Source organism: Actinia tenebrosa, unplaced genomic scaffold (genome assembly GCF_029948245.1).
Source record: "Actinia tenebrosa isolate PJP-AT-01 unplaced genomic scaffold, QUT_ActTen_1.0 PGA_scaffold7__59_contigs__length_16204524, whole genome shotgun sequence".
Lineage (NCBI taxonomy): Eukaryota > Metazoa > Cnidaria > Anthozoa > Actiniaria > Actiniidae > Actinia > Actinia tenebrosa.
The window spans coordinates 8,349,281-8,373,617 of NW_028292584.1; the positions used below are offsets into that span (position 1 = coordinate 8,349,281).

Sequence of the window (24,337 nt, forward strand, 5' to 3'; positions counted from 1 at the left end):
ATTTCACTGAATGATACTGTCGACGACAGTAAAATGGCGGGAAATATGTTTCATGTCAATTGATTGTTCATGCTCTTTTTACATGATACTTGGTGATGAAAAAAGAAATCGTGCTCCGCTCTTTTTGACTAGAGGTTGTAGCCAAGTAGATAACGGTCAAAAATAACTTACTTTTCAAGCCAAAAGTATACAAATGTAACTCTCTTTGATGTTGTCATTTTACGAGCTAATCAAGCGATAGATATTTGCATTTACTCTAAAAAGAAAAGATACCTTTGCCGATCTTCCAGAATCCAAACACTAAAGCACTTGTTATCTTCCAAACAAATACCTATGCCAATTAATTCCATTTAATTAATAATGGATGGCTATTAAACTTGCTAACTCCGATTAGGTTGAACAAGTACGCGCGTTCCTCATTGAACACTACGAATAGTCGGAGGTAGCTATTGGTATCTATGCAAGAGCGGCTCAAATTGAACTAACCAAAACAGATTGGGATAATAAGCCATGCTACGAAATAATCAGTAGCCTAGAATTTTTAAGTACACAGTTTGAAAGACAAATATAAATATACATCACCAGCGGCATCTCTTGCCATTTTTGCCGCTTCCCATCCAAGGCATCAACATAACAACAAAGAACTGTACGGTTCACAGCGCTCATGCTATGAGAATTACCTTGCCTGATAATAAAAGGTGATGTACGCCGACAATTACCCTGAGTGCAGTTGCCTGTTCATAGACAACATCATGTCTGAGAAATATTTAATGATAACTGACGAAAACAGCTGAAAGGACGGGAAAGGGTGAAATCCGCTCCACAAGCACACGCGGGACAAAGTTCGAAGCATGATAAAATGGAAATAAAGAGGATAAATAACGAAGGGATGAAAGAAAAAAAATTGGCTCTTTCCTCAGTTTCTGGTTTGACTCTTTTGTGAAGAAATCTTGCACATTGGAGAAAGAAAGAAAGAGAGAGAGAGAGAGAGAGAGAGAGAGAGAGAGAGAAAGAGAGAAAGAGAGAAAGAAAGAAAGAAAGAAAGAAAGAAAGAAAGAAAGAATAAAAGGGAAAAAAGAATGTGTGAAAACAAAGCTGTGTGTATCCATGACAACACAGTTGAAGATTCCAGTCCCCCGCACCAATCTGCCAGTTTATAAAGTAGACAGATGAGCATTTGTACTGATCAATATAGTGATGCATCTATCTCGAGTAGCTTTATCTAAATCCCTTTATGAGAGTAACATGCAGCCATATATGTGGACAAGGCTAATGGAGCCTCTTGTGGCATTCCTGTAGCTTAAGCCAAATATCATGGTACGTTGATTCATGACTAAAACCTGGATTCTATGACTATCGATTATGTTGGTATGATATACTCACAATGGCATTTTTTAAGGTATTCCTATCTCCTACCTTGATAAAAAATTTTAAGTGTATGTAAATTAAATTTTCCTAACTCAGTTGCTTTCGCCTTACAGACATATTGTTTTGTTTTTACCGAAATAACAAAAGTTCAAATATTTTCATAGTAAATGGAATCACTTGACAATTGATATCAAAAAAGATAAACTCAGTATGGGAGATTTTTGAAGTTTGTTTTTTTAGATTTTTTCCAGAGTATTACTTGAGGTTTCAATGATGCTCGCGTTCTTTTGATCATATTTTGTCACTCTTGGCTTTTACCTTAAGTGCATCTTTGAATTTTCCACAAAGCTCAGAACGCACAGAATTAAGTGGCCGCTTGTTAACATCAAAAAATTGGCTTTCAGTCAAAATTTATTCGAAAGCCTTAAACCCACGCGGTGACACGAATATCTCATATACACAGACACAACTTCGCTTTCTACCTAAATATATCTAGAACAAAATTTGAACGATTTCGAATAACGTAGTCTTAAAGTCTCAGATGTACCTTTTGTATTCAGGAAGTAAATCGACGGAAGGATTTATCAACTAAAAATACATAACAGGTGACTGTATAAAGCTATCTATTAACAGCCTTCGTTAATAAGAAGGCCTTTCTTTCTGACCCCTCTGTCTTATGACATCATCACTACCGATGACAAAGGCGCCGAACGAAGCTTAAAGAACGACATTCGGTAATATATCCTTGTATTTGCGTTCATATTAGGTTTGGCTATTGTTTTTGGATTTTTAATGGTACAAATGCTTCGAAATCACTCTTGAACGTCAATTAAAAGTTAAAATGGTCTTCGACTTCGTTACAAATGTTAATGAGCAAATCCATGCAATATCGTTTTTCTCTAGCTGGTTTTCCCATTTTGTTTTTTCTTCCTTTTTGTGTGGTTGAATTGTGTATGAAATATTTTACTTTGAGTATAATAGATTTTCATCCACTACGACATCTTGCCCTCCCACGCTTGCCTCAAGTTTATTATTTTTCATTCCGTTAAATTTGATATTCATTTCATGTAACGACATTAAGAAATTATGTGGTTCAAAAAGAAAAAAAAAAAGCTATTCCAGAAAAAGCAACCATCTGCATTCAGATTTTTTTTTCCAGAGAAAAACGTTAAAAACTTCATTCCCATTTTCTCATCAACGACATACACTATAATTAATATCTCTCTACACATTTAACTTTCTATTTCTTCTCGTTATCCTTTTCCCTCAGATATTAGTAGTAGTTATTCTTATATTCCATCATGTAACTACGACATAAACAATTTCTCTCCGGGAACATTTGCATTTTGCATTCTATTTTTTTCCATTTCCTTTCTCGATTTTCTTCCCAACGAACGGATATTTCGGATATTAAATCATTAAAAGCCATGAACATACTATATAAGGTTTCCCCATATAGTTTGCATTTTACGTTATAATTAACATAATAATCTGCTTCAGACCACGTACCGGAAACACCCCTTTTTCATGAAAGTAGCTTCTCTAAACTGATGAAAACCGGCTCCTGCCAACCGACCTGCGGTGAGTCACCAACCATGCAGCAAACGGCAAACAGAAAAAAAAAGAGGCAATCACCGCCAATCGATCATTCATTTATTAAAGACATTCGTAAATAATTCCAAAGCAACCACAATATGCTCAAGATCTACTGGAAGGAAGTCAAATTCCAGGGGTTCCAGTGCGACCTTCTCCTTAAAATCGTTGTAATATTTGAACCACTGGTGAAGGACTCCTTGAAAACACCACCATATGTACCCGACTTGGAGAAGAATATCGTACTAAATCAAAGTCCAATATACATTAGTGTTTTGGCCGGTTTTCCTGTTATTAAGAGCTATATGTGGTGTTCTATGTCAGATGTTTTATGCCTCTATAAATAACACTGAGCCCAGGACAATGTCATTTGATCAAAAGCGTGGATGGATCACTTAAAAACCTTTCGTCAGTACATAAACTATTGACCCAAGGATTCCTAACTATCCACGCGTCGATCGAAAGGGCCACGCGAATACAATCCCTATTATGCCAAAAAGAAAGGAATTCCTCTTCAAACGTGGAACGCATAAGGGAAACGTGATGCGTATAATTCCCCACAACCAGGAAATACTCAGATATATTGGCCTTAAAACCTCAATCAGAGAAACTTGGAAGGGAAAGACCGAATCAATGACAGCATTGAGAACGTAAATCCGATCGAAATAGTAGTTATAGATAGTTAAATGCCACAGCAGAAAGATAGCCATAGCAGCATAAAGCTTTTTTTTTGCGCCCTTAAATATCAAATTGGCGCAACACAAGGCTACAGTTAACCAAAAAGTTAATTAACTTACGATTTTTGTCTGAATCTAGCGATCTTTTATCTTGGTAACCTTAGGCTGGTCCTCTTATGTGACGATGAAAATCACTAAATAGAGATACTGAGAGAGAAGAAAACCCAAACAAATAATACTCGATTGACTCTCGTTATGTTCGTGACCCCAGTGGGTTTGTTTATGAATCCATATTTCAATTTTTCATGTCGCCCTTTTCCTAGAATAGATTCCTATTGGAGTACGCAAACTTTAAAAGAGCACCGCGAGTGATTGATCGAAGATTTCCCGTAGCTGGCGGTCTTTAATTCATTTTTAAGAGGGATACTTGAAGTTTTCGGTCTTGATGTTCTACTGGCTAATCCCCCATGAAGAACTCTCTAGTTATTGAGAAAGCGCTTTTACCTTTACGATCCAATGCTTTTTTGATTTCCTCTTTTGATATGTGAAGTGGCGGGAGAGAATAAAGGCTGGAACTAAGATCTAATAACCCTTTAAAAACACCTCGTACAGGTTATAAATGTAGGTAAAATATAGGTTTTAACTATTCCTAAGGCATTTGCATGGTATGAACAACCTGATAAAATGGGAAATAGCCAGTCGAAATGAAGTCGTCAAAGAACATAGTTAAGTAAATAAAAAGAATAAATAAAACTGGGAATAAGTAAGTATGCGAATAAAGTAAGAAGAAATATGAACATGTTCAATTTGCAGTCAGTAAATGAAAAGCACAATTAATAACCATCTATCCAATGATTGTTAATTATATTGATCAGTGAAAGAATAAATAAATGAATGAACGCAAACACCTATTGAATGAATGAAATTGAAAGTTGCCTGGAAAATATGAATAGGTCATGAGACACGAACAAGGGAAAAAATAGGAACGAAACTTAGAAATATGTGAGTGAAATCAGTGAACTTGGCAACCAAGGATTAAAAAAGATCGAATAAGATGTGAGAAGCATCATGAATGAACAAGTGACCATTAATTGCTTGAATATAGACATGCATGATAAAATGGTGCAAATATGCAAACTATATTATCTCCACCCAATATCGACACGAGATCTCCCTTCCTGGACGTGCCAGTGACTCGACCTTCAAGATAAATCATGCTGCGGCAGGAAACAAAACTTTCAAAGCCAACACAGTGTTTGCTGTTTCATTAAATATGTTGTTTGGACTGTACTTGAAATCTGAAGACCCAAACTGGTTGTTGTATTTGATTTCCGATTGCTCCACTTACATTGCTAAATTGAATATTTTTTCCGATTCGTTTTTACAAGTAGTAAACTTATGTCTGGGTAATGTGAAATGCATATATCAAATTAATTTAAAAAAAAGTATATTTTTTGTTTTATTTTTGCTGCTCTTTTTTCGTTTTCCCTAGCTCGGAGGTGTCCAATTTATATTTGCATTTACGAATTAGCTCAAGTTGAGCTAGATTATTTTTTGTTTTCAGTCATCAATAACATTTTCCTTTCTCGAAGTGTTTCAAAAACCCCATCAAAACCACAAGATTCGCAAGATTTTAAAAGAATAACTGCATCGCCACATCGCCCACGGTTTGATTTTGATAGCTTTGTCGGTCTAATATTCACAAGTAGGGAAAATGAAACATTTAGAATTGCAATTAGAAGGTCAAATGGTTCTTGGAACGATTTTGCTGATAATGAAAAAGAAAATCAAATTTCTAAAAGTACTTTGATTTTAAACTGACGTCGGCTATATACGTATCTTTAGTTAGCTATCTATCTTGCATATGGTTTTAAAAGCCAGTAGATTGACAATTTCAAAATCAGGCAGACGGACGGACGGACAGACAGACGGACGACAGACAGACATATAGACAGACATATAGACAGACAGACAGACATATAGACAGACAGATAGACAGACAGATAGACAGACAGACATCCAGTGAATGATGCAGACGTCAAGCAATAATAACTATTAAAATAACTGGACCAAACATTCTTTCCCAATTAATCCCTCGGTGAAAGACTGCTATAATCATTCAATTGGATTATAGTTATATTTCATTCATTTACATATTTACGTTCATTTTCTAACTCATATTGTTTCACTTACTTTTGAGTAATTCGTCCTTATTCGATGCAGAAGTTGACAGGTTCTTCTCCCTCTTCCTGGAGCTTCTTTCACTCTGTTCGTTGTCTTATCAACCTTTTTCAGCATTGATTTTAGAAGTGTGTCTCAATCTAATGTTAGAGAAAAGTTTATTGATTTTACGTAAAAAGATTTTGGTAATTTGATAAGGAAAGAATGTCGTTGCCGTCTGCTTGACTATACATCAAAATACCAACCTCATAATTTAGTAACCTCAATGTAAAATAGAGACATAATAAATTTTAAAAATATAAAGCACTAAAGAGGACCAAAAATAACCCGCTATGGTGAACTCGATAAAACAAAAACAAAACACCATTAGGTTGGTACTTTTATATATTTATGTTTTTCCTTGAATTCTCCTTAATTAGTTTCATTTTTTGACAGTACTTGTCGTTTCGTCCCATCCCAACCGTTTCCACGCGCCCACACACAGGCGAGTCAGTATCCGGTGGTTTGGATGAATTTAATTCTTGGCTTAGCCGCTCAACTGCTAAGCCTTTCATTCGGTTATGATACACAGTTATATTGGAAAAAATATGACTTGTTTAGCGCATCTAATCCTACCTGATGTATGCCTTCCGACAGTTCTTCAAAACCCAGTCTTCTTCCAAGACTTGTGATGTGAGTTAAGCCAGAAGAGTTCGAACTCAAAGTTTTTCCCCTTGGGAGTATTCAACCTCAACTTTTTCCCCCTTGGGATATAAAAGTTCTTCGACAAGGCTTCTATTCACAGCAGTGTCCTACATACGATAATCGTCGACGTAATATTTTCTCGTCGAAAGACTTTGACCGTTCTATACAATAAGACTTTGACCCCATGAACAATATCATTACATCTTCAACTCCAAGTAGAATTTGGTTAATACGAATGAGAAATAAATAAAGGATTTTAGATCCTCAATCTTTTTCGCCCATGACGCGATATGTTTCCTGGATTTTTCAATCGATTTTCAATCATTTCCCATATTGAAGAGCTTCAGGAAGAAAAAACAATACTCAATGATCCTGTAAGCTTTTCCTCAAGACAGATAAAATCAGTTGGTAGAGATCAATTTCTGTATCGATTATTGATGACTCATTTTTCATATGGTATGCGACTGATAACAAAAGTTGAAGATCCATGTTTTTATATAGATTCGATCGCATGAACTTCTCATGGCTCACAATTTTCAGCCACTTTGACAAACAAATATGAACAAAATACTAACAACAAAAATAACATCGAAATAATAAACCACGCACAACTATATTACGTTGGATGATTTACGATAAGCTCCAAGTCCAATACATTTATGACGAGCTAGAGAAATGTAATATTAAATTTTGGCCTTAAAATCGAGGAGAGATGCAGTTTCGCACGTTCACGTTTCGTTCGTTGTTGTCGGTTTTTTAAGGTGCCTAATGCCGCAGCAAATTCACTCTGATGCAGCCACGTTGTCCTGTATAGTCGCATGCTTGCTTAATATCTTTTTTGTATTCCCGTCTTTCTTAGAAATATAACCCCGAGTGGAGTTACGCTATTGAGCTGGTATACCAGATCTTATTGTTGTAATCAAATATAAACTTTGTCTTTAATTGAAATATATTTGGCCTAAAAAGCACGAAATATACATTGTTTCTACTTACAAATGAATCGAAATGAATCTAGCTATATAAATAAAAAAAAAGTTGAATAAAACTACAGCTGAAGATATTACATCCTTGAAATAGAACTTGAGGTGGAGCCTTTTTGATGAATAATACTTACAAATGGTCACTTTTGCAGTTTGCCGACGGGCGTTTTAAAGATCATCGAGTTGGCTATCTATACTTTTTTAAAGTGTTTAGAACGACAATAAAAATATCTTAATTAATAACTGTTAGGAAAATTAATGGAAAACTCATCCTTAGATCGATGTGGGTGGCACTTCGATAAAACAGAAGAAAAATAAAAAGGAAAGTGGGAGGGAAGGGAAATAAGAGGGAAAAAAGGATGAGAGGATGGGATAGAGCCCTTATGATATTTTTATTTTTTCAAGGTGGACGTCTTCGAACAGATCCACTTAATGGAATCCACAAGAAGAACTCGCAAATCAAGCAAAACAAATTAACGCAAACCAAAAACAAACTAAAAAGTGTATCGTTCAAAATGCAAAATGAGTGACCATTTGATTTTCGAGAATAAAACATTTACTAAACTGAAAATAAAAAGTTCCGCTAATTAATAATTAATATACATCGTATCCAAAATATCGTATCTTACTAAAACTACAGCTGGCTTCCACTAAAACTATTGATTTCATATAGTAAAATGAAGTAAAAATAAAATCCTATCTACAAGTCATAATAAGCATCACATTCTGAAATGGATGGTAGAAAAATGCGTATAAAATATTACAAAGCGCCTAATTGCGTTGCTAACTATTCACTTGAAGTTTCATATACACACCTTGGTTTTAAAAACCTGTCTTTACATTATTGCTCTTTATTCATTGCAATTTAACTTATCCTACGACGACTACTATTCGTTAGCCAGCTACCTCCTAACAAAATCTAACGACTTCAGTTTTTCATTTTCCCTTTTTCCAGTCATCTTCAATGGGCATTATAAATAACGTATCGTCTTGGAAGGCAGCTGGTGCTCGGATGATCAACAATCCTGTTAATCCGGTCAAATAGGTTAAGCAGGTTCGTTGGACATTTCTCTTAAATGAACCTGATGAGAACAGAATATTTGTTAAATTAGTAAAGTGTGAGTCAAGTGTCAGATTGGAAATTAATCAATAATGAAAGGGTAATAGAAAAACAGCTCGCGCGTTTTCAATGTAACAATACCCAGGTTTTTGCGTTATTGACATATCTTGCTGGATGAAAAGAATGGGAGGAATGAGATAGAAAACAGAGAGGGCCCCAAGGCACGAGTGGTCAGGAGTAGCTGTTTTCCCAGCATACCCTCATCCCCACCCTCCCATGCCTGGGGAAATATCAAGCGAAGGAAAGAAATCAAGGACACCAACGCCTCTGCGTGTTTTGTGTGATGGGAGGAATCCATCAGAAATATATACACCCAGCATCCATTACAAGAAATAAAATAAAGGTGAGGAGGTGAGGATATAATGGATGACTTTAAGAATGCTTCCACAATACAACAACAACGACACCATTACCAACAACTACGACGACGGCGATGATGATGAGAAAATTTTAAATATAAAAATAAAGCAAGAATAGACTTAGGCGATAACAAAAGCAGTCTGTGCATTTTTTAGTTAAGAAATCCGCGTATTTAATCACAAATGACCGAGTCATCTTCAACCAAACTGTCAACGAGCAAGATAAGAATTGTTGAGTTTCTTTTTTCAATTATAAAATATTGATGATGAAATAACTGAGTTGTACGATTGACAGGATACTAATTTGTGATAAAGATGAGATAAATCATTTCCATATGATATTTTGTCAAGTTTAGGCAATCTGTTTTCTTCGAGTTTATTCGTTGAAGTGGTTTTATCGAACAACCAAATTTCAAATTTGGTAATGATTTTCGAATTTTGGGCTTGGAATGTAGAAAAGAATTTTCATTTAAAGTTTTATTCTCAACAGCTTTTTCTAGAAGTCATGTATCTTAATTGTTTTGGAAGAAAAAAAAATGTCTTTAAATTTGTTTGGGATGGTAAAAGAATCGACCTTACTGCTAATGAAGTCCAACACATCACACCAATCAATAACAGATGGGACCATGTGTCATAACTGATTCATTTATCGGGAAATTCGCTGTGAGCAAAAGGCGTTGGTCTACACAACACATTAACTACATGTTCTTACGATATTATTAACTCAGCAATAGCCCTGAGACACTCTGCTAATCTACACGAAAATTAATTATTGCCAGAGTTGAGTGGAGTTAAATGAATATTTAGCGACAGAATGAACACGGTGCATTAGAACTATAGGGTTTATTATTGGTTCTCTGATCATAAAAATTGCTTTGCTTCATCAATGTTTTAATGACGAACACCGCCTTATTTATTGTTTGCCTGTGTGTCTAAAAACATTTCTCTCTCTAGAAGACAAACGTAACATCTTGAATGTGGGGATTTACTTCGGTATCTACCTTTGAAGCATGCAATATGAATACATTGAGAGGAACGTATCCACCCATTTGATAACAATCTGCTCGTGCAAAGAAAATATACAGAAATAAAATAATTTTGTCTTTCGTATAATTGACAAAAAGGGAGAAAGAAAAAAGGAACAAAAATAAACAATTCGAATGAACTGATGATATCAGGATGAATCACCCAAGGTTATCACAAGAGACCCAATTTCGATAAGAAACTCTAGAATGTTCTTGCTCCGTAAGCTAGCATAGCATCCGATCTGCGGCCAAACCAAAGACTAACAGAATACGAACCTACGGCGATTGATTGATTTAGAATACAAAAAAAAAAAAAATTCATTCAAAACGGATACTGTAGAAAAGGAGGAATAAAAACTGAAGACGACGCCTATAAGGGAGTCATTAGATTCTTTAGCTTTGCAATACTATAACAAAGCTGCTGTTTATTTTGACATTTCGTATCACCAGTAGGAAGGGAAAATGGCGTGTGAAATTGTGTAAAGGTGAAGAAGAGAAAAAAGAATAAATGAAAAAGGGAAATAGGAGAGAGAGAGAGAGAGAGAGAGAATGAGACGATTTACAGAATGAAGGATCATTTTTGTTCGCATTTTCAACTTAGGTAACCATGTACAATAGGTGTAAGAGACTGTATTCGTTTAGGAAGTATAAAGCTTTTCATTTTGTCAACAAGTGGCTTTTAGAATTGCATGGTTTTGGCTCTTATCTTTTAAAACGCTTATCTTTTGATGTCTTACAGCTTAGTGATAATCCAGTACTTTTTAAGATCGATGTCTACATCAACCTTGATAAGAAGATTTTTTCGCATTTCTGTATTGTAATAAAAAGTAGTTTGTACCTTATATTAAATCTCTCGTTATACAAAGCTTTTAACCTAGTCCAAATAAATAAAGGGATAAGAAAGTTTGACACCCAGTAAATTAAAACTATAAATTTCTTTTTGAAAACTTTTGGCAGCTTGTCGCCTGTTGGAAAATCTCACAATATAAAGGTAATGAGGACTAAGAAATATTCCCTTCAATTTCTTTTCGGATTTTTCTCTTCTTTTCCGACTTTTTTCTCAAAAAAAGCCTTGCAGAAGTCGTGTTAAGCTTCGTATTTTAATCTTATCGCATTTTTTTTATTGGTAATTAAAGGCTATTCTCAATAGAAAATGGTATTTATCGCATGATGGTTGAATTCAAACTCAAAGATAAACCCACTAGAGTAAAATTTAAACAAAAAGAGCAGCTACTTATAAAAGAGATCTTGCTAAATCCAGATTAGTACGTAATCCTTCAACTCAAATAAAGTGCATTCATGTTTAATCAATATGCTCCATCGTCGATTTTTGAAAAATCTTCGTTCAATTGGTATTATCTACTACTCCATCCTTATCCCCATTCACGATAAGGAACTCGAACAAATCGCACGTACACCAAGGTAAATCTAATTTCAAGGATGTAGGCTTAGAAAACCTAAGATTATATGATTATAAATGCCCTTCAAGTTTAAATATCACACAGTATCATAGCACTCAAGACCTAAACGCAAGACTTGTATGCTGCAGTGCCTGTCAAGTTAAAGGCGATTTTACATTGTCAATGGCAAACTTAGGTCACTCTCTTTTGCGTCCTTTTCCTTTTAACAAGTCAATAGCATATACTATGCTATTTATACTGCTTTACAGGGAACCGTAATCATCTAGATCCTGCCAAACCATACTCAAAACATTCTAAAGATTATTTGCTCAAAATTACACGCTTGCTTTTCGAGAACATTCGATTCTGTATAAGTTTATGAGATGAATTAAAGAACAACAAAAATGTTTATCAAAAGGGCGTGCGTATCTACGAACGGCAGGGTAGCAGGCTTCTGAAAACTAGCGATCAAAACTTATCAAAACAACTTTAAAACGTTTTAGCATAACAATTATCCAACTCCTTTTAATCACATAAGCTCATAAATTTACGATAAATAAGGGCAAAAACAAAGGCGTTAGAAACACAAAGTCATTAAGCCTCGGGGTACATCATAACAGCGGGCCTTTTCACAGCAGGGCACTGGATGCATAAAATGCCCGGAAAACTCGATAAACTGTGTGGGGTCCCATTAAATAAGGGCCCCACTGAGCGTCATTCCTGTTTACACTGTGATGAACAAGCTAATAAATAAAAAAACGGTTCCTAAAAACGATAAACACATTATATTTCTGGAGAAAATAACGCAATTTTGAAAAACTGCCGTTTCCTAAGGAAAGCAAACATGAATTGAAATTCAAATTAAATAACGAGTTCTGATACTTTCCTAGAAAAAACAATTAGCATTAAGTAAGGCGGACAATGAACTAAAGGGTGTGGCATCTCTGGGTTTGCAATGTGTCGCGGGGCTATAGCCATGTTTGTGATTTTTTTTAACTCAGAAGACATGAATCATAAGATATTATTTTTTCTTTGGATACAAACAAACTAGCGATTATTAAACTGGCATGGACTGCATCGATAAAAAGGCAACGTGGAAAATAATCGATAAATGAATGTAAAACACACTGTATATGACAAAGATAATTACAGTAATCTTAATGACGTTTTGGGGTGCAGCATATGTCGTCATGGAGATCATCGGCAATGTCGTATGGATGTTGACCTAACATTGTCTTCATAAGTTGGTTCTACCCAAATAAAAGCGGGCCTCTTATGTTCCCGCAACTATGATCTTCTCATTCTCGTATCCAGAGCTCCTCGGCCTCGTTCCTACCCGTCGGAGTAGGAACGAAGCCCAGGAGCTCTGGGTACGAAAATGTGCCGTTTTTGCTACATTACTACGGAGTTTGCGCACAAGAAGAAAAAAAAACTAGACCTTTTATTTAAGAGTCTCAAACATCCTCTGAGCTCCGTTGCAAAAAAACTGTTCACTTAAATAAAAGACCATTGTTGAAGGAATGTTGAAGAAACATTTTATCAGAAGTGTGAGATATCGTATCGTTTTCTAATTATATGGGAGGAAGCCGGAAGGTTGGAAGGTTTGAAGGTAGATAGGATACACGTTTGCATCAAAGCTCTATGGCTACAATCAACATTTTCTAATTATAAAATATTCTTTAAATTTTCGTTCATGCAAGATTGAGAGACATTCCATGCGAGCGAACCTAAGTAACTAACAGTACATATGACGGTAAATATAGCTTTATAATTTTTGCTATATTGCACTCAAAACACAATGAATTGTAAGGAAGAATAGGTTGAATTGCTCATGTTCTTGCAGATAAGCGTTATTTATATCACACACACACACACACACACACAGACACACACACACAGACACACACACACATACACACACACACACATACACACACACACACACACACACACACACACACACACACACACACACACACACACACACACACACACACACACACACACACACAAAGGAAAAAAGAAAAGGAAAAAAAGAAAAAAATGAAAGCTACTCCCTTCCCCAAAGCAGCGCTACGCAGGCTTAATTATAAGACGAGCAAATGATTCTACACGTGCCTTTGCTGACATCTTTCAAAAAAAGTTGCCTTCTTATGTCAGTCGTAATCGTCCAAATAAGATTAAGCTATTTTAGTTGACATTTCAGGGTATGTACCCAACGAGCTACTATGAGTTCAAAAGAAACCAGAGACTATAGACTTCCGTGCAATCGGTAGAACTACGAGAAAACACAAATCACTGGCGCTTTCTAAATGGAAGTTTGTTCCTCTCTTGTCCGGTCAACAAGGAATATTGTGTTGCGAAAGAATCTTTTTGGGCAACAGTACAAGTGTTGACTTCCAGCTCTAATAAAAAACCAGTGAATTCTTTCTGCAAATTAATTAACTTTGTTTCTTTTTGTCAACAGATCAAGTCGAACGGAAGCCATTAGCCCGAATTCGTTGAATGTTGTCATTATTCTTTAATGGAAGTCACTTAGGAATCTTCAGTCAAGACAAAAACTAATAAAACGAAAGGAAAAGCAAATCACAGAAATTAATTGCGCTTTTCTTTTGTGGCGTCTTGTTTCCTCAAACTTGTGCCATGACGCTAATTGCGCTGATCAACATACAGGAAAATAGTCCTCAGAATAAGAGAATAACTGAAAAACAGCTTTTTTTTTGAGATTCGATTTTTAACCCCACTAAATCTTCTCAAAAAAGAATTCATAACACTAATATTCTAATATTTTATAACACTTCTTCGGCTAACAAACATTACTTTTTTGTAAGATTCCTGAACTTCGTGTCGCATAAACTGAGTATTTATTTCCCTGTCAAAGCTTCAAGTTTTGGTGACAGAAGCAATCGATTTCTAGTTTTCATTGAATCGACGGAAAAAGATTTTCTTTGACAATTTAGATTGAACTTGATGTCATTAGTGCTAGCCATGACTCAAATGTTTTGTGATATACCCTCTTATTAACGTACGGTTCCCTGTTGATATATCTTTTACAGAAAAAATTGTAAGTCGAGATCTGAAATAGTCGATCTGAGACTAAACGCAATTTTTGTGCTTTGATGTTAATTTTCTGGCTGAAATATGAAAAAGCACATTTCTAACGTAAAGTGGCTATTAATCCTACAGGATTTCTTCATGGATTTAAAGAATTTGCTCAAATCAAAATAAAGTAGGGTTACCTTCCCTACGTTAAAAAAAAAGACAATTAACAGGGTTAAAACGACTATTAAGAGGGTTAAAATATGCAAACAGACAATTTAGTTTGAAATAAATGGGGCAACAGCTGTTCAAATGAGTCTGTAGTCAAGAAATACACACAGAAGCTGGTCCTTCTACTTCCTTCGCGAGGACGGAAGTAGTGTTAGAATGGTAATATAAACTAGCATAGTACAGAAAAATAGTCCGAAATAAACAGATTTCACAGTTTTCGGCACTTAGTTTCGGCACTAATTCCATAGGTGTGGCTTGCATGAGGGGACGAAACTCGACACATTAAATTATTTGATAAATTGATTAAATTTTTGGACGGCCATTATTTATGTCCATTATAAATGACAATGCATGTTTCGAAGGTAAATACTGACATGCAGCACTGAAATAACACACATTGTGTAATGCATAAGTTATATGTTTACAGCATAGCAGTGATCACCACAGGTAGCCTAAGCTTGGTTTCTGTGGTGTCATGTTATAAGGAAATGTATTGGGATTCATCAAAAATTTCAATAAAATCATCGAAACGTGAAATAAAGCCTCGAAATTTTACCCGATCATTGAGAAATAGCACTTCTTTCGCTCTGAGTGATTATTTTTTTATATTTAGCCCGTTTTATGATTTTTTCCCCCACCAGTAAAAAATACTGGTGCTATTTTTCAACGATCGGGTAAAATTTTGAGGCTTTATTTCCCGTTTCAATGATTTTATTGAAATTTTTGATGAATCCCACACATTTCGGTAACATGACACCACAGAAACCAAGCTTGGGCTACCTGTGTGATCACAGGTCATTACGCACTTCACTAACTTTGCAATGGATGCTGGGACAGTAAAATATTACTCGCGTACGCATATGTAACACTAGCATATGTGACACTAGTACTGTATATGAAAGTTCACTTAACGGTTTACCATTGGTATTATTCAATAACGTATAACAGCACTCATGATATATAATACATGGTATATCCCTACTGCATCACAAAGTGTACTTACTCGCTGGGTTCGGACATTTGCATTGAATTCCTATCTCCCTTGAATTTAACAAATAATTTCCTGTCACGCCCACTCCCGTGCTTGTGTTTTCTTCCTCTTTTTTTCTTTCCTTTGTGGTCACTGGACTGTGACCTTGGTTTGTCGCTATGATCGATCAAAGAGCTGCAACAACGATAGAAACAATACAATCAGCTAGTAAAATTACAGGATGCTAATTATAACAGGTAGGTGTGTCAGAAAAAAAGGACGACACGAAAACGAAGCCCACGCAGCAACAAGGCAGCTCTTACAAAAAACGTAAAAGCTCCGCCTAGCTAGCTTGAATCTCACCCACAATGATAACACAATGTAAAGAAAGCATCGGATAGTATGGAAATAACAAAGTACAAACCCTTCAGGAGATCTTTCAGTATAAGTCTTTTCTGGGGTTGTCTCATCTGGATTTGTTATGGGGCTCTCCGTCAATGGAATAGCATTATAAGTACCAGCCTTTGGCTTTTTTAAGGCTGATTTGAGAGGCTTCTTTTCGATTGGTGCTTCAGAGGGCGTGTCTGAGGTCGTAGTGGCAGCGGATCCCGAGGCACCTATTTCCGGGATGATTTCTGGTATACTGGTGAATTTAGGGCCCACTTTATGGGGTTTATCTAAGGCTTTGTCTTCCTCGTCTGTATCGGATGAGTCTGTGTCTCCTAAGGATTTCTTCTTCTCAGGCTCTTCTTCAGGTGTTGTATCTGATCAAAAAAAATGGCGACATTTAGTTGAGAAAGAGACTTTGCACCACCTAGCGGCAGCCATGTTGGACGGCAGGTACTTTTTCATTTAGCTGCGTATTCGCAATAGAAGGGTATCCGTGTTATAGAGGTGTAGGTACCAAGAGGTACGACTGCAGCAAGTTTTGACAGGCATCTACCAACAATCCCATCATTGAATTTCCACGGTAATTTTTCACAAGACACATTTAAAAAAAGATATTAGTGTTGTTTTTAGATAAGAATGGGTATGAGATATAAGACGTATAAGAGCATGGGGACCTACCCATTGGTGTACTGTGCATAGGACCGTCTGATGCATATAATGTAGCGCCTGTATGGAAAAGAAACGTTGACAATTTTGAGAAGGATTACAAATATAAAGCAATAATGGACCAGAATTCAATCTTAATTTCAAGTTACTCACCTTTCTGTCTCTTCTTCAAAAGAGCATTTTCCCCTCCGTTTGGAGCTACAATAATAATATGAACTTTTAAAATACACATGCAGATCTTGGTGAACGAATGCACGAACGAACAGATAAACACCAATGAGCAGGCAGTTGTTATTTCGACATGTGTGGTTATAAAGTATCAAGACCTTGTAATCAAGGAGTATGGTTAAAAAACGAAGTCGATTCTCGCGAGAATCGGCCCCCAGATTAATGGTCAGCTACTGCAAGGCAGCTGAAATATTAGACAGCTTTTTTCTTGCACTTTTTGTGTGTTTTGAAGTTGCACAGGTTAATATAATCAACTTCTTGAGCAATATTTCTTTGCTTGAGGCAGTATATGGAACTGTTAATTCCCGATACGTTTAAAATTGGAAAACACCACGCCCAATAGACCTTGAGTGACCACGTACGAAAAAAAAAGACCCTTCTCGAACTCGTTTGAGTGACCACGAAACAATCGCTCCAAGTCTAGCTTGGACTTGAAGTGTTCATACATTTACTGTATTTTATCAAGTCCAACCTCGACTTGGAACCATCGTTTCGTGCTCGGGAAAGATCTTTCTCATACTCATTAATAATTCATGAGTAAACCAGCCAATCAATGGGCTATTTTTTGGGTCACATGATGCTACTTGAAACCTGGTAAAGTCCTGTGAAAGGACTGAATTAATTTTGTTCAAGTCCTTGGACTGGATCAAAAATAATTCAGTTCAGGGACATATCTGTCCCTTAAAGTGCACATGAACCCTTCGACAATACTTTCAGTACTGATTCTGCATAAAGTAAATAGTTGATTGGTAAAATATTTCTTGATTTGAGTGATGCGTCTTTAAGTTATGAAGGTTTATACTTCCAATATGTTAATGATGATGACGTCAGGTAAGGTATTTGAGTGTTTTTGTTGTAACTAGTAATACTAAATGCTGGCCATTTTGAAAATAAAAATTGTAAATAGCTTTCATGTAAACCATGAGTAAAATAATGATGCTTTTTAAATACTGTTTCTATGAACCAGTTCGATTTTGTATATTTGATTAAGCCTTAATAGACGTCACACTCATTAGCATATCGGAAGTATAAACCTTCATAACTTAGAAACGCATCACTCAAATCAAGAAATATTTTACCATTCAACTATTTACTTCGTGTAGAATCAGTACTGAAAGTATTGTCGAAGGGTTCATGTGCACTTTAAGTCTTTCAATCCTAAATCCCGAATTATCAATGAGTATGAGAAGCCATTTCAAAGCCTCAAATCGGACTGGACGGGATTTCAAGTCCGCGCAATTAGTTCCAGTCCAAGGCCAGTCCAGTCCTCATTGTCGGCTTTGAAATATTACGTAAAGTACAACGGTCCATCGGGATAGTAATCCAAGCCATACAGCTATACCAGCTGGCCAGTAGACTTTCTGCAACAGTTGTCTGCAGAAACCTGTTGAGCCATTATACCTTCAAATTCCCTTTATCAAATCACCTTTACCAAGTCATTTGTTATGAAAAGCACTACCGACAAACAGTTATCTTACTTTGTTCATCACCAGACGACTCTGATGAATCAGTTAATATAACAGGCGATGGGTTACGGTTTTCTTCATCGGATGAAGACTCAGGATTTGTAGTACTATGTCCTAAAATAATAAAGCCATTCTCTGTTAGCAACAAAGATTCCCAACGTCAACAAAAATGAATTTAAAGCCAAGGTGCGCTATACGTTACCTGACTTTTCTGGCGTTTCCCACATTTTTCTTGCTTTTTCTACAATTAGATTAAAAGATCATGAATGTCCTACCCTTCAAATATCGAAGCAACAATAAGAAAAATTTTGAAATAAAAGCTTGTCCCGATATGGAATATTGAGACAAATGGAAGAGTAGCACGAGCAACAACAACAACAATGCCTTTCCCATTTCCACCCAAAAAATAACCAGTTTACATTCTTTTTTCAGGGGCGGATCCAGGGGGAGGGTTGTGGGTGCTGCAAACCCCATGAGAATTTGGACTTCTTCTTAAACAGAATGTACAGTGCGGTACTTTTTTGGTTAGGTGTCTTTTAAAGGTGGATGCCCCTTGAACGCAAAACTCCATTTTTAAGAAAATTCTGGATCCTTTACTGTTATTCTGAAAATATTTTGGCTAAAACACTAACAAGTAATAATATTACTCACCTAGTTCAGGGTTGTCAGGGTAGTATCTTGCCTTTGATTTGGATATAAATTCTTCCAACTCTACATCTGCAAAACATGACGAAGAAATAATAAGACAATTAAACCTTCCATTACTCAAAAAAACCCTCAAATTTTATTAATATCCTGAAAATGCTGTAATGATCCTCTCAGGGCACGGCTAACTCACAGATCGAATTGAGATTTAGCGTTTTCGTCGCCAAGAAAAAAGATAGTTGAAAAGGATGCCGAATTAATATTGACATCATCACATTCTAAAAATAATAAAAGGGTCCTGACATCTTGGATCTCTCCAACCCTCCTCGGGATCCGTCTTGCCTCACGACAAAAGATGAGGCAAATAAACTAGACTAACCTGTTCCTGTAAGTCCGTCTCCTGCACCTAAGGAAGAACGAAATGCGACTTTTACTAACACGAAGAAATAATAGAAATAATAAGTGGTAAGGGTGAAGATCGTCTTTTAAACGACTGACATTAGAATGATATACTCACTTCGAACACTGCTGTCCTCTGGTATTGACATGCCAGTAGCAGTACTATACGCTTCACTGGTAGGTCTACTAGTACCTACTGTACTACTGGGCATACTGCTGGAAGGTTCTGAGGTACTGGTGTTGCCGCCATCATCGTCATCATAATGATAAGGTGAACGTACTGGTTTTATTTCCCCAGGATGATAAGAACGTTTCTGGGACAAAAGAGACGCGGAACCAAATATTAACTATAATGCAGGTATATTTGATTAGATACCTTAGGATATGGGGAATTAAGTTCTGCGCATTTGGCAATGGGAAGACATGTATGAATATGTTATATAGTGCCGCATATACTTACAAAGTGTTGTATTGGTTTTGGTATTCCGTAGCTCTTGTCTCCGGTCTTCCAGCGAATATATGCGTTTTTAAACTCTTTGCGCACCTGTAACCCAAAGAGAACAGTATTACTTCAAGCGAAGAATCATGCCCGGATATGGACAAAACTGCTCAATAGCATACTTAACCAAGGTTGTATGGACGCAAGAAATATGTATGAGAAAACTAAGCTTAATATCATTTCACATACCTTTTTATCGAACAGACAGTAAAACAAGAAGATGAAAAGTCCCTGAAATAAAACGAAGATTTCGTTAACAGGCCATCGAAGGACTTTATATATCAATTCGTTCCTAACATATAGAATAGACCATCTCTCCCGCAGCCGCTACCAGTGTCGTCACGCGACGTGGTCGTCACGCGACAGTAGCTACTGAGGGGAGAAAGCATAGCGTGATGACACTGGTAGCACTGCGAGGGAGCCCACTCCACATCGCACGTTTGAGTAATAACAGGATATTTGGACTTGTTGATATTTCAAAAAATCTCCACTGTTTGCTATGTTTTCACTTCCGTGTTCAACGTCTTTGGATGCGCACACATATAAGTTTTCCCAGTTGGGGTAAAAAGGTACATTTCCTCATAAGAAATGAAATTCAAGACGTTTGTACCATAGCTAGATTATAATGTACCATGTTTCCCATACCTCCCATGCAAGGAAAATGTATTACTATGACAAAATAAAATCGTTTTCAAAGCTTTTTACCTGGAAGCAGGTGAGAGCAGCGAATGAATAATGAAACAGCTCGAGATCCCTGTTAACCATAAGTATGGCAAATACAAGAGACACGCCCAGTAAGGGCAGGAGGATAGCTGAAGCTCTCAGGCCAGCCCTAAAACAAGAGAAAATATATGTCAGAAAAGTTAATGGAATGGTGCATTCATGTACACCCCTGCATTATTTCATAGAGGAGTTATTCTGGGGGATAAAACAATAGCCCGTCTTATAGGAAAAAATCCATCATTTCGTCCGCCAGAACGTTCGCAAGAACAATTCCTCTCGGGACTCAGTGCAAGGGGTCTATAGACTCATTCAGTGTGGGCGGGAATCTTTCCTATTTCATACGATCTGTCATTTTACACTAAGTATTGATTCTTTATTTACTAGTAGCCCTTGTGAAGACAGGTGTATTGCATTATTTAATGGCGGTGACCGTATTTCTATGCAGTGATGCCTTACTTTAAACTGTACTCATCATGCCCGTGTGGGCTGTACGAGTGACGTCGACGTCGCTTCTTCTTGCTTCGGTTCATCGACATGTAGACTGCCATCAGGAACACCACAGTATTTATCTAAAGAAAGCAACATGCATTTAACTGCGCATAAAGGTATCATTGTTACATCATCATTAGTATGTATAATTGGTGTGTCAAAAGTTCGACCAGGAGTAAGATATTTGAAGTGATGCTGGTCTCCGGGACAAAATGCCTTTTTCCATCACCTCCAGAGGATAATCCAAGCTGAGGTGTTGGATGTTCCACTTTGAATAAGATATTTAAATTTCTGCTGGTATCCGGGACAAAATGTCTTTCCATCATCCCCAGAGCATAATCTAGACTGAGGTGTTGGATGTTCGACTCTGAATAAGATATTTAAATTTCTGCTGGTATCCGGGACAAAATGTCTTTCCATCATCCCCAGAGGATAATCCAGACTGAGGTGTTGAATGTTCGACTCTGAATAAGATATTTGAAGTGATGCTGGTCTCCGGGACAAAATGCCTTTCCATCACTTCCAGAGGTTCATCCAGACTGAGGTGTTGAATGTTCGAGTCTGAATAAGATATTTCAAGTGATGCTGGTCTCAGGGACAAAATGCCTTTACATCACTTCCAGAGGATAATCCAAGTTGAGGTGTTAAATGTTCGAGTCTGAATAATATTTACTTACTGCGACTACAATCATGACAGGAATAGTAAATGTCCATATTAAGGCACCATCTGTTGACATCCAACAACTGAAAAGAGAAATTTAAAACGCATGTTTTAGTAAGACTTGGTGAAAGCAGAAGAGTTTTCTACCTATTTATTAGACTTACAAGTGCTTACTGCCATAGCCGTCTGTAGAGAGTCCAGCAGATATACCCACAACAATGGCAGGACATCCTGGAAAAAAGCAGCAACAACACAAAGTTAGTATTTAGGTATGTCTTTTTTTAATTTTTATTCTTTAGATATATTTTATTTTAATTCTTCATATTTGTTCAAATACATTAACCCGCGCTCATCTAGGGGGTCTACGCAATTAGGAATGTCAGTAAATGAGATGAAACTCATGATATATCATAACATGTCATGGAGTATTTATTACAAGGTATGTGCTCGAACAGTGAGTCTTGTGCCAAGTGCATCCATGTTGTGGCAAGCAAGGTAAATACACAGCTACAATAAGTAAATGATAGTTACAATAAATACATAGCTACAATGCGTAATGTAATTTATTGGGCGCAAAGGAGGGTCAAAAACTACTTACCCCACCCAAGGAAGTAGTAAAAGTTCATCCTTCCGATATCGACGTTTCTCTTTTCACTAAGTCTTCTATACATATGAACGCCTTCTACTAACATCCACGTGAAAACGGTAGAGAAGAAATAGTGAAGCAAGATTGCTATGATACGACACGCCATCTGAGGAGCCAGAAAAAAAGAAAGAAAATGAGTGATAAAAGAGTCGATAAATATCATAATAATAAATATAAATAAATATCAACTTGATTAATAATAAAAAAATAACTATTAAGACTTTTAAATTGATTTAAACACATTGCCTTAAAATTAAACACAACCTACTGTGTATGTAACCGTACTCAAGGGAAATAGAATGAGAATGCAAAATCACGACAGGCGCGTGTCCCCGGCAAAGACCCCTTACAAAATTGTGCCTTAAGTCATGTGCAACATTTGTCTACTCCAATCGCTGGTTGGAAAACAAACTGACCTCATCTTCGGTACGATTTATGCCAGCCAAAAACACGACCTCGGCAAGAACTATTGAGGCCACTAGATTCTTGTGAATGTCATTGGCGTTACTCTTCTTTAGTCCCCTATAAAGAACATAAACAATTATCAACGAAAGGTCAAAATCACAATTATATAACATACTAATATCCGAAGAAGCTCAATTTCGGTCCTCTATTTATTTGTATTCTTCGGTATTTTCGGCGTGACACAGACCAATGCCTTCGGAAACGGTAACCCCTCAATAAAGGCCAGGAGATCGTAGCACAGATTATTCAGAAAAAATTCGTTTGCTTGCAGAAAGAAGTAAACTGATACTCGCTAAAAGACACAACTGGAAGACAAAAGCATCTAAAACTGAAATAAAACCGCAAACGTACCTCAGGCACATGAAGGAGATAAAGGCAACCAATAGAATAGCAATACAAACAGCGATGCCAATGTAAGTAACGATACGCATAGCAAAAGCCACTTGTGGAGGGTACTGCGAAGGAAAAAAAAGACAGATAAGTTCAGTTAATTAAATCTTAAGAATAAGACTCTTCAGGGTTGATGATCTTCAAGAATCATCTAGACTAAACCAAGAGTGTGAGGGAGGGTTTCCACTTTCCTATCTAACCTGACTAATTCTGTCCCCCTTTGGGGAGGAAAAAAGAGGGCGCAATAAGAATTAGGAAGAAGCACTCCCCTTTCACCCTTGCCTAACCCGATCTATTTTCTGTCATAGTGGCTGGTAATATTACATTTTAATACCTCAAGATTAAGGTCTGAGAGTACAGCAAACGAAGTCATGTGATAACAGGCGCAGGTCGTGTGAGTCCAGTTAACAGCAACTCTTCTACAGCCATTGGTTGACCAGCCACCTCCTCTAGTGTTACTGTAACATCAATCCAAAACATGTTAAATTTCTGACAATCAGTTAGAGCCAACACAATATACTAAGGGTTCAAAGCATCTAAGCTTTTTGACCACTATGTAGACAAAGAATAACATTCACAAGGCTCCCGCGAGATATAATTTGGAATGACTTAGTGATTTATTGCGGCCTCTTTCTTCACCTATGATCCGTTACCTAAGTACTAAAAATCCACGCATTTACACCAGCACGGAGTCAAGGATATAGAAAACATTTCTATTAAATTCTCATACTCATTAATAATTCATGAGTAAACCAGCCAATCAATGGGCTATGTTTTGGGTCACATGATGTTACTTGAAACCTGGTAAAGTCCTGAGAAAGGACTGAATTAATTTTGTTCAAGTCCTTGGACTGGATCAAAATTAATTCAGTTCAGGGACATATCTGTCCCTTAAGTCTTTCAATCCTAAACAAATAACGTCCCGAATTATCAATGAGTATGAGAAGTCATTTCAAAGCCTCCAAATCGGACTGGACGGGATTTCAAGTCCGCGCAATTAGTTCCAGTCTTCGGCGCGCGGACTTGAAATCCCGTCCAGTCCA

The 24,337-nt window shown here is 36.7% G+C and overlaps 1 protein-coding gene and 1 long non-coding RNA gene across 2 annotated transcripts in view; one reads left to right on the top strand and one right to left on the bottom strand.

Moving 5' to 3' along the window:
- The first annotated feature begins 1,142 nt into the window (after nt 1-1,142).
- Nucleotides 1,143-14,982, top strand: LOC116295628 (uncharacterized). The gene is made up of 2 exons (XR_004197035.2): nt 1,143-1,317; nt 13,855-14,982. It is a non-coding gene; the product is annotated as an uncharacterized LOC116295628 (long non-coding RNA).
- LOC116295624 (cadherin EGF LAG seven-pass G-type receptor 2) overlaps nt 7,411-24,337 on the bottom strand; it is a 48,077-nt gene continuing 31,150 nt past the window's right edge. The window contains exons 20-39 of the mRNA XM_031703505.2: nt 23,629-23,752; nt 23,256-23,359; nt 22,856-22,961; nt 22,392-22,545; nt 21,958-22,024; nt 21,810-21,876; nt 21,100-21,212; nt 20,626-20,752; nt 20,110-20,151; nt 19,882-19,965; nt 19,540-19,735; nt 19,402-19,428; nt 19,029-19,094; nt 18,580-18,618; nt 18,390-18,491; nt 16,837-16,881; nt 16,696-16,743; nt 16,052-16,391; nt 15,661-15,822; nt 7,411-8,565 (exon numbers count right to left, since the gene is read on the bottom strand). Of these exons, the coding sequence (XP_031559365.1) occupies nt 8,556-8,565; nt 15,661-15,822; nt 16,052-16,391; nt 16,696-16,743; nt 16,837-16,881; nt 18,390-18,491; nt 18,580-18,618; nt 19,029-19,094; nt 19,402-19,428; nt 19,540-19,735; nt 19,882-19,965; nt 20,110-20,151; nt 20,626-20,752; nt 21,100-21,212; nt 21,810-21,876; nt 21,958-22,024; nt 22,392-22,545; nt 22,856-22,961; nt 23,256-23,359; nt 23,629-23,752 (2,023 nt within the window). The 3' untranslated portion in view covers nt 7,411-8,555. The remainder of the gene's footprint in view (nt 8,566-15,660; nt 15,823-16,051; nt 16,392-16,695; nt 16,744-16,836; nt 16,882-18,389; nt 18,492-18,579; nt 18,619-19,028; nt 19,095-19,401; nt 19,429-19,539; nt 19,736-19,881; nt 19,966-20,109; nt 20,152-20,625; nt 20,753-21,099; nt 21,213-21,809; nt 21,877-21,957; nt 22,025-22,391; nt 22,546-22,855; nt 22,962-23,255; nt 23,360-23,628; nt 23,753-24,337) is intronic.